We start from the raw sequence: 16055 nt of genomic DNA on the forward strand, positions 1-16055 counted from the left end.
TGTACATGTTTTAAATGTTATCTGTCACTGTTTTATGACTCCTTTCTCTATTCTCTATCGCTAACTTGTATCTTCTCTACTTTTTGTGTTGATCTTGCTTGCCATGAAAGTGTATCACAGCAGTGACTGGATGAAAGAATGTAAGGAGAGATGGCTGTAACAGACTTGACAGAGTACTGACCTTAGCAGAAACTCTAGTTTCAAGTTCTGGGTTGGTCACCATAAAATAGAAGCAATAATACCTACCTTAGAGAGTTATCATAATTAAATTTACAGATACATGGGAAAAAATTCTCTAACTAGAAAACATACAAATATTGGGTACCGCCAATAAGGAAGAAACACTCAAATTTCTCAACACAGAGAGTTTTTTCTTCCACAAACCAGAAAATTTTCAGATAAGAATTACATGTATGAATGAAATAGATGAAAAAACTTACAGAGAACAGTGTTGTAGTTACTACATAAGTAATTAAATAGAAGAGCTATTCAAGAAACTAAGACTTTAGAGGCAGAACAAATGTTTGTTTAAACAGGCAAAAATTTTTTAAATTATGCATAATTAAATATAATAAGCAAATAATGCGATGAGCATAACTGACTAAAGTTTGTTTTCTAAAATGCAGTGAAAATGAACACATGTGGAACACGTCTTCTGTCTCCTGATACCCAAACCTCCCTTCGTTGTTCGGAAAACCCACTCTGCTCCCTGGGGTCCATGCAGCCTCGGCAGGGCTCCCACCAGACTGCCTGGGATTCTGGTTTTATCCACTTACTACGTGACTTTGGCAAGTTACATAAATTTTGGGGACTTAGGAAAAACTATATAAAACAATGCTTGGGGCATAGTAAGAACTAAACAAAAATTTATTATTATTATAGTTGCTATCACACTCCATCTATACAGGCATCCCTCCAATTCCTAGAAACCCCTTGTGCTTCAGGGCCTTTGTATAAGCTTTCCTCGGTTTATTCTTCTGGTGAGCCCCATGTTAATCACTTATCACTGTTTTGTAATATGTGTCAGACTTGTAATTACTTGTTTCCACATATGTCTCTCTCCATACAGCACAGACCGTATCTGACTTATTCACCACTGTAACCACAGTGTGCAATGCAGTGCTTTGGTACCTAATACCACTCAATATTTATTAAACAAATAAGACAATAACAGAAAGTTTGTATATTTTACTAACAATTAAATCTTTTTTCATCTCAATCTGTAAATATTTAACTCCTAAAAAAACCTTTAGTGCCTTAAGTTTCTTGACCTTGTACTGTATGAGCAGAAAAAAGCAATCCCCTCAACTCTGGTAGCAGCCCCAGGGAATGGAAAGAAGAGCAAAGATGCTTCTGTGTGGATTAGGAAAGGATTCCTATTCCTCTAGAAGACAGAATTCTACAGAAATTTAGGTTGTTTCAAAATTTCTTCCACAATAAACAGTGCTGAGATTATGTCAGTAATCCTTAAATTAATTGCTTTGGTTAAATACACAGAAATGAAACTGCTGAGTCAAAGTACATGCCCATTTTTAAGGGTTTTACATATTCTGCTAAATTCCTTTCCAAGAAAATTGTATGTGCTCTGGCTGGTGGAGCTCAGTGGATAGGGCACCTGCCTATGACCCGAGGGGTCACAGGTTCGATTCCTGGCCAGGGCACATGCCTGGGTTGCGGGCCCGGTCCCCCTCTGGGCGTGTGCGAGAGGCACCCATCAATGTTTCCCTCTCACTTCAGTGTTTCTCTCCCTCTCTTCTATCTAAAAATAAGTAAATAAAATCTAAAAACAGAAAATTGTATGATTTTATATTCTCATCAGTAGCTTTTAAGTGCTTATTTCTTTACCCTCATCAACACTAGATGGCCTAATGTAATTTTTTTAATCATTATTAATTTGATGGTAATGAAAATAACATCTCACTGATTTAATTTCCAGTTCTGAAATTGTACTGATGTTAAATTATTTTTATTTTTTTAGCCCACTAAAAGTGTGTCTTTTTTTCTTACTGTTTAAAAAATTCTTAAGGTATTAAGGACATGAATTTTTGTTACTCATGCAATTTGCCGACCACTTTATTCCATCCTCCCAGTTTTTCCTCTCTCGTAATTTTTCTTTGATGTGTTTTAATATATGGAAATCTGTACAAATAGTCCATGTTTTTAATTCATGGCTTTGCTATCATGTTTCAAAAGGCCTTAATTGTCTTAAGGTTTGTCACCTGTATTTTCATATTTTATTTATACTCATAGTCAGGATTTGCTATTACAATTCAATCCTTTGCCCATCTGGAACTTTTTTGCTATAAGTACACGTACACACACACACACACACACACACACACACACACAGAGTCTTAAAAGAGCCCTCTTATCCATTATGACTCAAATCAGACCTAACAACTCGAGCTTCTGTCCTACTTTTCTCCTGAAACTGTAGAATGGGTGTCCAAGAGATCCTGCTGCACAGCCCTTTCAGGCCTCACACTCTGACTGCCAAGCACTGTGTGACACTGAGAGGCAGAAGTAGCATTTGCTACTTCTTACGAGTATCCTCATAAGAGGATAGAAGTAGCATTTTTTGCTTTCCTGGTTTTCTGATATCCACCAATCTTTGTTCTCATGCTTCTGATTTCGCCTTCTCGGTCTCTTTCCTTGGCCTATGAAACCAATACTGGTGCTCCTCTTTGTTATTGCAGTCTTCTCATCAGTTACCGTTGGGTAAGATCTACTCCAGTGGCTTCAAGGGTCGTCTCAGCTTCAGTGCCAAGCCTGAACTGTCCACTTAGTTCCAGCCTAGATGTCTTGCAGTCCCCTCAAAGTTAGCATATACAACCAACTCGAGGTCTTGCCATTCCAATGAATGGCAAGACCTTTTTCCTCCTGTAATTCTTACCTTCCAATAGTACTATCAGCATCTGTCCAAATACTTGAGCTAGATACTTGAGTCACTTTCTATCAATCACCATATCAAGTTCCATAAATTTTATTTTTGAATAATACCCTCTAGTCCCAGTTTTACTTTCCTAGTCAGGATGCCAATAATTTCTTGCCTGGGCCAATGTAACAGCATCTTAAGTCATCTAGCCAACTCAGACCACCAAGCCCTTCCCACACAATTCATCCTCTTGCTGCCACCAGAGCTCTCTTCCCACAATCATCTGATTGTGTGGTTGCTGCTACTCTCTTGCTATCACTTCTTCATTAAGATAAATTCTAAAGTCTTTGTCTTGGCACAAGTGTCCCTCACAATTTAGCTTCAACTTTCTTTTCTACTGTATCTTTTGACAAGCCCTATCTCCATCCTGTGGTCAAGTATAGTAGTTCTCAGCTGTGGTCCATTGTGCCTCCAAAGACAGTGTCTGGAGACACTTTTGGTTGTTATGACTTGAGGGGAGAGGGGTGCATGCTGCTGGTATCTAGCGTGCAGAGGCCAGGGATACTACTAAATATCCTAAAGAATTACCTGGCTGAAAACTGTCAGCAGTGCTGATGCTGAGACACCCTGGTGCGCTGAAACTGATTCACTGAGACATTATAATTTGCATACTGATATGACTGTACTTACATTATTCCTCACACCCATACTGTATTTCATCATTCCTATATTTGGCATATTTACATCCTCCTTTAAAAAACATCTTCCATATCGAATTTTTAAATTCTCCAATATCACATTCTGTAGAGCTTTTATGAAACCTTTTAGAGATCTTCCTCTGTACTCTAAAAATGTATTATATTTATCAATGAATCTTAAAAGCCACTTGAAATTATGAGCTCCTTGACATTTTGTCAAAGTATCCCTACCACCTAGGAGACATGAGGTCAATAAATGTTTCCTAAATCTTAAAAATATGGAATATTACTGGTGTTACTGAACTCTAGTTCCAATTTTTCTGGAGAACAATCTAGTGATAAGTAGTGAGAACTATGAAATTACTCCTACTCTTTGGTCCAGTAATTTAATTTAGGGCAACAGCTAGACAAAAAGTAAAAAAAATTTAAAAGACAAAAGTATTTACAAATCTAATAATTTATCCATTTAGCAGCAAAAACAAAACTCTGATAACCAGGGTTGAGAAATGGCCAACCAGGGTTCCAGGCCCATAAAACATGCCTTGGTTGGTAATCAGGACAAAGAGCTGGCCTTTGGAAAACCCCATCTTGCAAGTCTGGCCAGGGCCTTCGTATGATAATCCTTTTACTGACATAAGAGGAAACCTCCTTAAATTGGTCACTATCCATAATTTAAAAATGTATAATAGTAAATAACAAAGAAAATGTTTAAGCAACTACGGTAAAGGTGACAGAATTGACAAAATTGACAGAATATAAAATGAAATAAACAAATCTACCACCATAGTATCAGTTTTAGAAATTAATAGAGAAGATAAAAGTCAAAAAGAAGGAAGAATTTTTTAAGTGAACACCTCGAAATCCTGGTTTAATGAACAGGCACACAGACTGCGGCGTATTAAACTGGACGCACCCGGAGCAGCACGGTTCCTTTGTGTGCTGGGGCACAAGGCGAGCAGCCTTAAGAAGTTTCAAAAATTGTTTTTGTCCAATTTCTAACCACAAAGCAATTAAGATTTAAAAAGCATTTCAATCTCACACAACTCTTTCAGAGAGAAAAGTGAATAAGACCTAATTCATTTTATGAGGCTAGTACTACTTGATTCCAAAACCAGAAAAGGATGGTGTAGAAAAGAAAAAGTACAACGTTACTCAAACCTAGGCTCAAAAATCCTAAAATTAATATTAGCAAACTCAATCTATAATAATATAAAAGGATATATTTCATGACTAATTAGGATTTATTCTAGAAGTCCAACACTGGTATAATATTAGAAAATTGATTAATGTAAGGTACCACATTAAGAAATTAAATAAAAAAATATAATCTCAATATATGCAGAAAAATCAACATCAATTTGTGGTATCTTTTAAATTAAGAAACTAGAATTGCAAGAGAATTTTCTAAACCTGTTAAAGATCATTTACAAAACAAAACTTTAAAGAAGCATCATAATCAACTGTGAAATGTTGATATTCTTTTTTAAGAGCAGGAAACAAAACAAGAATGCTACCCTGGCTGGTGTGGCTCAGTGGACTGAGTGCCAGCCTGCAAACCAAAGGGTCATCGGTTCGATTCCCAGTCAGGGCACATGCCTGGGTTGCTGACCAGGTGCCCAGTAGGAGGCATGCGAGAGGCAACCATACATTGCTGTTTCTCTCCCTTTTCCCTTCCCTTCCCCCCTCTCTAAAAATAAATAAATAAAATTTAAAAATAAATAAAAGAATGCTTACTATCTCTGGAGAGCCTAGTTAGGAAAGAAGAACAAACAACAACAAAAAGATGTCCCAGGCTGAAGAAAAGGCAGGTAGGTGCACATGAAGAAATGAGCCAGCATATTCCTGAGGAGCCATTCCAACATGGCACCAAAACATTGTCAGAATGCTAAAATAGAACTGCAAATGCATTAAGAAGGAAAATCAATTACAAATTTATTAGAACTCTTTTCAGTGAGATTAGAGTATATGCACTTGAAGAATACTTAAAAGCCATTTAGAACTGAGAGAAGTCCAGGGGACCTTTATGAGAAACACAATTGTAACTAAACTGCTTTCTAATGAGGACAGAACACCATAATTACAAAGACTGTGCTCTGCCAGGAGATGTGTGCAAATGTGCAGCCTGTGGTGGATTAACTGGGACAACAGAAGAGAGGCTGTACTGATAATACCAATTCCCATGATACCTTCTCCAGACAAATGTTTAAATACTTGTGCAATTAAATACTGAGTACAAATTATTTGCCTGACCATGGGCACTTGTGTGTATATTTCCGTGTGGTTACTGTAAGCACGAGCAGAGTGACAAGAAATCAGGACTTAAAGATAGCTGGGGAAGGAGACTCTGGTGAGGTAGATACAGCTAACAAGAAGTGTCAAGACAAGAACTTGTTGCAGGAAACTGCAGGAAGGGTGAACTGCAGCAGAAGGAAAAGAGGACAGTATTACGAGGCTGTGCTAGGGCATAGCTGGCGCAGGGCAATTAAGGGAGAATGGGACGAAATATAGATATTATGATTTAAATTTGTCTTTACATTTATTTTTTGCAACTTTTTGATTTATAACATTGTATAATATTTTATTCTTAGACTTTGCTAGGATAATACTAATTTCATATACAATTTTAAAATTACTTTAGATGTCATTATCTAGAACATAGAAAGTCTTTTTTAAATGGAGACGGTAGAGAACATTAAGTCAATGTTTTGCATCTTTTCTTTCCTATACAGTGATATTCTCCTTTGTTTTGTTTTCCTTCCAACAGCACCTTGGTTCTCACGTTTCTGGTAGTAAATTTTTTCCTGGTGAGATACAACCTAGTACTGTGGATAATTCAGCATCATTTTTTGATTACTTTACCCTAGTTATTACTTTCACTGAGGCTCACCTACTTACATAATATTATCAGGTAAGACTTTATCTCTAAAACATAACATAGGTGATAGGCCTAAGGAGTTCTTGCCTCTTGATTGGCTGTATTCAGCTTGTCTTCCAGTTCTCTCTTCAGGTTTTCTAGCTCTTGTTGAAGCTGACTTTTATCCTCTTCCAGGTTTAGTTTCTCCTTTTTATATTGTTCCTCCAATTCCTTAAGAAGAAGAAGAAGAATGTTTAAAAAATCTTTTAAATTTCAAATATTGTATACTTCATAGGCTCTAAGAAAAAGACTATTCTGTTTATATTTGGCGATTTATTCTCCAAATTGACCTTACCCATAATTAATAGTATCAAAGTTAATAGTAAATCTAATTAATCTGAGAAGCTTAAATGTTATCATTCTGAATAATTAATGATATAGCAGTTAAATAATGTTTTTAATGGTAAGAATATTTTGTCTAATCAACAAGGATACTGTGGCACCGAATGATACCCTATATCAAATGGAGTTAATTGATATTTACAGAGCATTTCACACCAAAGAAGCAAAATACACATTCCTTTCAAATGCACATGGGTCTTCAAAGATACACAACACGGTAGGACACAAAACAAGCCTCAACAAATTCAAGAAAACTGAAATCATATCAAGCATCTTCTGGGATCAAAATGGCTTGAAACTAGAAACTAACCTTACGGAAAAAACTCAAAAACATTCAAATATATGAAGACTGAATAACATGTAATTAAATAATGAATGGGTCAACAATGAGATCAAGGAAGAAATCAAAAAATACCTGGGAACAAATGAAAATGAACACACAACAGTCCAAAACCTATGTGACACAGCAAAGGCAGTCCTGAGACGGAAGTTCAAAGCAAACATGCCTACCCTAAGGAAGACAGAAAAGTTTCAAGTAAACAACCTAACCCTACATCTAAAAAACTAGAGTGACAACAACAAACCCCAGAACGAGTAGACAGAAGGAAATAATCAAGATCAGAGCAGAGTTAAATAATATAAAGACTAGAAAAACAATTCAAAGGATCAATGAGCACAGGAGCTGGTTCTTCAAAAAGATAAACAAAATTGACAAACCTTTGACCAGACTCATCAAGCAAAAAATAGAGAGGACCCAACTAATAAAATCAGGAATAAAAGAAAAGTAACAACTGATACCACAGAAATGCAAAGGATAATAAGAAATTACTATGAACAACTATACGCCAGAAATTGGACAACCTGGGTGAAGTGGATAATTTCTAAAAATGTATAACCTTCCAAAACTAATCAAGAAGCAGCAGAAAGCCTGAATAGACCAATAACAACTAGTGAAATTGAAGCAGTAATCAAAAAACTCCTGGCACACAAAAGCCCTGGACCAGACGGCTTCACAGGAGAATTTTACCAAACGTCTATGGAAGAGCTAACTCCTATCCTTCTCAAAATATTCCAAAAAATTCAAGAAGAGTGAAGACTCCTAATCTGTATTTACGAGGCCAGTATTATCCTAATTCCAAAACCAGATAAAGACATAACAAAGAAAGAAAATCACAGGGCAATATCTCTGATGAACACAGATGCTAAAATCCTCAACAAAATATTGGCAAACTGCATCCAGCAATACGTTACAAAGATCATACACCATGATCAAGTGGGATATATCCCAGGGATGCCAGGATGATACAATATTTGCAAATCAATAAATGTAATACACCACATAAACAATATGAAGGGCAAAAGCCACATGATCATATCAATGGATGTAGAAAAGCATTTGGTAAAATCCTGCACCCATTTATGACAAAAAACATTCAACAAAGTGGGAGTAGAGGGAGCACACCTCAAAATAATAAAAACCATACACGAGAATCCTACTGCCAACATCATACTCAATGGACAAAAACTAAAAGCTTTTCTCTTAAGATCAGGAATAAGACAAGAATGTCCACTTTCACCACTCTTACTCAATATAGTACTAAAAGTTCTAGCACAGCAATCAGACAAGAAAAAGAAATAAAAGGTACCCTAACTGGAAAGAAGTAAAACTGTCATTATTTGCAGATGACATGATAATGTACATAGAAAACCCTGTAGTCTCCAACAAAAAACTACTCAACCTAGTAAGTCAATTTGGCAAAATAGCAGCATACGAAGTCAATTTTCAGAAATTGATAGCATGTTTGCACACCAACAATGTACTATAAGAAACAAAAAACTAGAGGGAAAAATCCCATTTACTACAGCAACAAGAAAAATAACTAGGCATAAGTTTAACTAAGGTGGTAAAAGACTTGTACTCAGAAAACTAGAGAACACTGAAGAAAAAAACTGAGTAAGATACAAATAAATGGAGACATACACAATGCTCATGGATTGGAAGAATTAACATCATTAAAATGTCCATACTATCCAAAGCAATCTATAGGTTCAACATAATTCCTATTAAAATACCAATGGCATATTTTATTGATATACAGCAAATATTCCAAAAATTTACATAGAACCAAAAAGACCCCAAATAGCCTCAGTAATCTTGAGAATGAAGAACAAAGTTAGAGGGATCACAATACCTAAAACTATACTACAAGACCACTGTAATCAAAACAGCATGGTACTGACACAAGAATAGACACATAGATCAACAGAACAGAATAGAGAGCCCAGAAATAAATCCATGTCTCTATGGTCAATTAATATTTGACAAAGGTGGCATGAGCATACAATGGAGTAAAAATAGTCTCTTGAACTGGACTGGTACATGCAAAAAAAACAAATCTAGACTACCAACCTACACCATACACCAGAATAAATTCAAAATGGATAAAAGACTTAAATATAAGTCATGATACCATGAAAGTCCTAGTGGAAAACATAGGCAGTAAAATTTCAGATATTCAACATAACAATATATTTGCTGATATACCTCTTAGGGTAAGGGAAATAAGTGAAAAAATAGACAAATGGGACTATGTCAAATTTAAAAGCTTCTGCACAGCTAAAGAAACCATCATCAAGATGAAAAGGGAACCCACCGCATAGGAGAACATATTTGCCTATGATACATCAGACAAGGGTTTAATCTCTAAAATATATAATGAACTCATACAACTCAATAGCAAGAAAACAAATAAAGCAATTAAAAATGTGCAAAGGATCTGAACAGACACTTTTCCAAGGAGGACATACAGAGGGCTCACAGACATATGAAAAAATACTCAACATCACTAGCCATCAGAGGCACACAAATAAAACCATAATGAGCTACCACCACACACCTGTCAGAATGGTTACCATTAATAAACCTGTAACAAATAACAAGTGCCGGTGAGGATGTGGAGAAAAGGGAGCCCTAGTGCATTGTTGGTGGGAATGCAGACTGGTGTAGCCACTTTGGAAAAGAGTATGGAATTTCCTCAAAAAATTAAAAATGGAACTGTCTTTTGACTCAGTGATTCCGCTGCTGGGAATATACCCTAAGAGTCCTAATAAATTCAAAAGAACTTATGCATAAGTTCTTTTATACCCAGTGTTCATAGCAGTGCTATTTACAACCATCTATGTGCCCATCAGTAGATGGTGGATCAAAAGACTGTAGTACATTTATACAATGGAATACTATGCAGCAGAAAGAAGAATTCCTACCTTTTGTGACAGCATAGTTTGAACTGGAGACTATTATGCTAAGTGAAATAAGCCAATGAGTGAAAGACAAATACTATATGATTTCAGTTATAAGAAGAATTTAATGAAGAAAATATACTAACAAGGAAAATAGAACCAGAGGCATGAAAACATGGAACGAACTGACAGCAGCCAGAGGGGGGATGGGGACAATGATAGAAAGAAAAGGAAGGGTCTAGTCAAAGAACATGCAGGAATAACCCATGGACATGGACAATAGTGTGGGGTTTGACTGTGGGAGCAGTGGGTGGGCTGGACAGAGGAGGGCAAAGGGGCAAAACTGGGACAACTGTAATAGAATAACAAATACAAACAAATTTGTCCAGATAAAGTTGCAGTCAAAAAACCAGAAGTATGTAATATAAATGATAATTTGATGAGATAAAGAAAAAATTCTGTCTTTTAAATTCATAATTTTTTAATTTACATTTTGAAAAAAGTTCAGTAATGTTCTTAAACTAAGTGCTAAACTGGAATATAGTGAAGAATTAATCAGTATAGAATCGAGACATCTGAAGAGCAATACCAGTAAAACTGATACTTCCTCAAGAACACCTATTTGCCAGGCATGTATTTAATACCTGTGATACAAACGCAACAAGACATGGTGCCTGTTTTTAATAAGCTCATGGTATCAAGCAATTAAAGGATATGCAATTAAAATGTGATGTAGGTAAGTTCTCTCTTAGTGGAGAAACCTTCATAGAGAAGCAATTGCTAAGTACATTCCGAAGGAGTGCACCAAGCAAGAGGGAAATATAACGTTCTAGGTAGAAGGAAAAGCATGTGCAACAACCCATGGAGGCACAAAAGAGCACGGTAGGTTCCAAGTAGTTTAATACTTTAGAGAAGGTGGGAAGAGTAAAAATTAGGGTTCTTTGTCGGGAGTCCCCAAGACGAGATGTGGCGGTTAAATGCCTCAGGATCTGATACCTGAGATCTGAGTTGAAGGTCTGACTGATTCTTCCTTGTTACATGAGCCTGAGCAAACGTGTAACCTCTCTGTGCCCCATCTCCTCTTCTGTAAAATGGGTATTGCAGTGTTGTTACAAGGATTAAATGAAAAAGATTAAATGCAAAACATCATTTCAGTGTCTGGCACACAGTGAGAAATACTAATACTTAACATTTATTTATCACTACATGCTAGGACATGTCTGGGTTCTTAACACTTTATCTCACTTAACCATCTCAGGAACATTATAAGATGGGTCTTATCTTTGTCTGTCAGATGAGGAGCCCAAAGCATAATAGCATTTGGGGCCCAAGATTAAGCAGTTAGGAAGCAAAGAGGCTCAGTGTTATGACCCAAAATCTGTCAGACATCTTGCTTTTTCTACTATGTGATATTGTCATTGTATTACTATCAGACGTTGATGATTTAATTGAGCAGAAACAAAACAAATCCTCTTCCCAGGGAAGAAAACCGCAGATAAGAGAGTCAGCACTTCATCTACCTGAGGCTTCCGGAGGAGCAGACCTATGCTGCTGTCACATGAACAGACAGCCAAGATCGAGGGAGTGTTCCTATTATGGCTTATACAAAATGGAAATGCCTCATTCAGCCTAACATACTACATCTCATATCAAGAGCGTCTATGTACATTTCTCTTTGAACCAAGATTTACGGAGTGATCACAAGACAGCAGCCATCAAAATGAAGCAACTCATTACTCCACAATTAGGTTATACTGGATCATTACAGGAGGAACTCCACCAATTTAAATGCAATCCTAAATTGCATTTTTACTTACCATTTGCAGTTTTTTCTTATCCCTAACTGCATTGCTGTGGACAGCCTCAATTGCCATGTGGTGCTTCCAAGCCAATTCTTCCAAAGTTTTAGAATGGGCCTCATTTAATTGAGCCACCTCCCCTTCCAATCTATTTTGCAGGTTTTTTAGCTCCAACTCATAATATTCTTGCTGAGCTTTCTTTGCTTCATTTACTTTCTAAAATTAAAACAAATGAAGATCAATAATTGGCACCTGCTTTTTTCATTAGTACTATTAGTATTTTGAATACATAAACTTGATTGAACTGAGTGCCACAAGATTTAGACTATGGAACATGAAAATAATACATCACTGGTGCTTCAGAAAATGACAGGGTGGTGCAGGCAAATAAATAATTTTAAAGCAAGTGATAAAACAGAATATTATTAGGTTAGAACTAAAAGTGAATTAGCACATCTACAAACGGAAGACAGAAAGGCTTCCTATATGTCAAAACTATACTAAAATGGCTTACCAACTTACCCACTCAAATGATATTACTCAATACAATTTTATTGAGTTCCAATTATATGCCTTTTAAGCATTCACAATCTAATGGCAAAAAAGTGAAAGAGTGGCAATATAATTGTGTAAGCTCTACGAAAGAAGTGTGCACAGCATGTTGTGAGAGTATAGGAAAGGAGCCTAATCTGGACAGGGTGGGAAAGAGGATGGGGGAGGAAGGGGGAGGAAGGGGAAGGAAGGAGAGGAGAGAGGGGGGACAGAAGGGGTAGAGAGGCAGAGAGAAATAGAGAGAGAGAGAGAGATCAGGAAGGCTTTTCAGAAGAGAAAACTTCTGAGCTGATGATGGTGACATGTTCTGTCATTTAAATTCTTATATAGGCCCATCAGGAAACTAGAGACGAGAAATTTTCAAACGTAGATCAGGTGTCAAAAGCTGGCATTCATAGCCAGGTATGGCATTTTGAAAGATGAGAGGTGTTTAACCAGGTGGCGAAGTTTAGGTGTGGATAGAACATACAATACAAGGCTGGGAGCGGTCAGGAATCAAATGACAGAGGCAGGAGTCAAATGATAGGGGGTCTTTTATGCTAAGAACTCTGGATAATATTCTGACAGGAATGAAAAATCCCGGAAATTTAATTAAATGACATTTTAAAAACCAATCATCTTGGCAGTAGGCTGGTGAGCTGACTCAAGGCAAGGAGAGCAGTTAGGAGGTTGTAATCGTGATCCAGGCAAGAAAGGACAGGTGCATAAATCTAGAATCTGTGAATGGGTAATGAGGAGGAGAGGACGGAATAAAAATACATTAGGGAACTAGACCCAGTGCGACTTGTAACAGATAAGGAAATAGTAATCAGGAAGGACTCCCAGGGTTCTGATTTACCAAATCAGAGAGACTGGAGTGCTATTTGTCCTATTGAGGGGACAAAGTTCTAGGCATGCTGATTTGATGTTTGTGAGATATAGTGGGTGTCAGATACACAGGATTCAAGTTCAGGGAAAAGATCTGATCTAGACCAACAGATTTGGGAGCTACCACTGAACAAGTGACAGCTGATGTGACTGAAATCAATGAACATGTGGAATGAGATGAAAATGATGGGGAACATCAATGGTAAGGGAACAAATGGAGAGGGGAAGCTCACAAACAAGCCTGAAAAAGCAGAAGATAGGAGGAAAAGGTGAGAGAATGTGAAATACCACAAGAGGACAATGTAAGTCAGAGAGGAACAGAGTAAGTACCACAGTAACACAAGATCCGCCAAATCCAGTAACCAGGATGTCACTGGAGGCTGAGGCAAACGCCGAGTCTGTGGAGTGGCGGTAAGAGAAACCAGACTGCACCCGAGCAAGGACTGAATGGGAGGTGAGCAAGGGGCAAGGAGAACAGACACTTTTCAGTATGCTTGGTTGCTGAGGGAAGGAGAAAGAGTGTCCAGAACTCCCACTTGGTATTGCAGATATCTGAAAAATTGGAATAGATATTCAGAATTACTCTATGAATGCTATGTCTTACTTGTTTAATCTAGAAATTCAATATGCTGGTAAGTGAATTTTCAGAGCTTGAGGTTTGTTATCCTTTCTGGTTTTGTAAAAGTTTCCTAGATATATATATATATATATCTATATATATATAGATATATATATAGATATATATATGATAATATATTTCATCCATAAGAAACCAAATACAATTAATCACAAATGTACAGTCCACTCAAACAGGAGTTTATTCGATTTGAAATAGGTTGAACTGCCTTAAGTTTTATACTATAAATAGTTACTGACAATACATTGAACATATATACAAAATGGGATAGGTCAGATTTATATACCTTTTTTCCTAATACAAAAACAACCAGGGTTAAGTAATAGACTGAAAAGAGAAAAACCGAACTTTTCTTCCTCTCCTTTCTTGGAGGGGGAGGGATCCTCCATCCATTTTTACCTTCTCCAGTTCCAGAATCTGCTGTTTCTGCTCTTCATCCAGACTCTGAGTTTTGCTTTGCAAAAAAGCTCTTTCTTCTTCAAGCTGAGACAATCTCTCATTGGCCCTTGATTTTTCTGATTCTAGATCTTTAATTGTAACTTCCTGGGTCATTTGAGTTGCTTGAAGCATTCCAATATGACCTACTCCCCCAAAAGAAAAACCCCTCCAATTTAAAATCTGTTGCACTGTTGAGATAAAACAGTCTTTATTTATTAACACAATTGTACTTAAATTGTACTTAATACCTAAGTGAAATAAACGGTCTGCATGTACAAATAGTTCTTTGAATTCTCTACTGTGTAAAATGGAAATATTTATCACGGGAATACTTCGTACCAGGTAGAATAACTTAAATTAGAAAGAAGTGCGCTGATGTTGCTCCCTGCACCCAAGACCATGCAACTTATTTTCTAAAGATTTCAAGCTATACAAGCTGAAGTAGAAGCATCCCCTCGGGGTGCAAATAAAAGGATTAGGAGTAAATCAAAGTGAATGAAGATGCACCGACTAATATGATGGCACCAAAATGAGGAATTTGTTTTTTTCTAATCTCTTTTCAAATTCTACCATAGAAAGGAAGAAATCTGCATGCAGGGAGTGAAGGTGGCAAGCAGCAGTTTGGTGGAAACTGAACTGGTTTGAGACAAGAGACCTGCTAAAGAACTAAAGCAGAGTAAAAGATAAGGCCAGCAATGTTATGAAAAAATAAGTAACAACAGCAAATTTTTAAAAAGGAGATAGGGAATGAAGAGAAAGATGAAAAGCGAGTGTGACTGTTTGAGCACAATTTGCACACAGCTTGTTAGAAAGGTACTGATTAAACAAACTTGCAGACACAGACAACAGTATGGTGGTTCCCAGAAGGGGAGTAGGTGGAGGGCAAGGGAGAAGAGGGTAAAGGGGGTCAAATATATGGCGACAGAGGCAGACTTTGGGTTGTGAGCACACAATGCAATATTCAGGTGATGTATTATAGAACTACACACTTAAAACTTATGTAATGTTATTAACCAATGTCACCCCAATAAATTTAATAATTTTTTTAAAGTAGTGTGAGATAAAGGTATGAAAAAGCAAGTGCTAGGGCAGCTCTCAAAGTCCCCATACAACAGCAGCACCTAGGAACTCTAGTTCGAAATGACACTCACCCAAGACCTACTGAACCAGAGACTCGGGGGCTACACCCCAGCGTCTGTGGCTGTGCATGCCTTCCTGGCGATTCTCCTACATGCTCGGGTGGAAAAAATATTACTTTAGGGAATATTTGGGATGCACTGATAAACCATCAAATCAGGTGATGTCTTCAAAGAACTAGTTCAAATGGCTTCCCCTGGCCAGTAAACCCTTAGGCAAAACAAAACTTCAGACCCAGCATGGTCACCCACACCCTCTAGTAAGAATTAGGAAATTAGCAAGACAACCGTATCAGGACAGGCAACTCAGCTTTGGTATATAAAGTAATCCTCATTAATAAGCCAAATGAAACAAGGGCATTCTAATGTATATATCGTTCCACTAATTTACATACTTTACAATGCATGTTTTTAATAGGCAGAGCCTCTTGGAGTGCATTTTTATTTTAGTGACTGGCTTACTGGTGTTTTAATAACTGCTAACTTAATTTTTCTATAGAAACATTTCTAAAAATAAGTTATCATTTGCCTATTTATGATTAATGAGTAAGACATTA

General features: G+C 37.0%; 1 protein-coding gene across 8 annotated transcripts in view; it reads right to left on the bottom strand.

Annotated features, from left to right (window-relative positions):
* Positions 1-16055, bottom strand: part of FAM184A (family with sequence similarity 184 member A) — a 109985-nt gene that overhangs the window by 51291 nt on the left and 42639 nt on the right. For 4 of the 8 annotated variants that reach the window (XM_036024628.1, XM_036024627.1, XM_036024629.1 and 1 more), the window contains exons 4-7: positions 14324-14505; positions 13618-13839; positions 11887-12084; positions 6536-6658 (exon numbers count right to left, since the gene is read on the bottom strand). In XM_036024628.1, coding sequence (XP_035880521.1) covers positions 6536-6658; positions 11887-12084; positions 13618-13839; positions 14324-14505 — 725 coding nt within the window. The remainder of the gene's footprint in view (positions 1-6535; positions 6659-11886; positions 12085-13617; positions 13840-14323; positions 14506-16055) is intronic. The other 4 variants (XM_036024630.1, XM_036024634.1, XM_036024633.1 and 1 more) reach the window with 1 other exon arrangement.

Source organism: Phyllostomus discolor, chromosome 4 (assembly GCF_004126475.2).
Source record: "Phyllostomus discolor isolate MPI-MPIP mPhyDis1 chromosome 4, mPhyDis1.pri.v3, whole genome shotgun sequence".
Lineage (NCBI taxonomy): Eukaryota > Metazoa > Chordata > Mammalia > Chiroptera > Phyllostomidae > Phyllostomus > Phyllostomus discolor.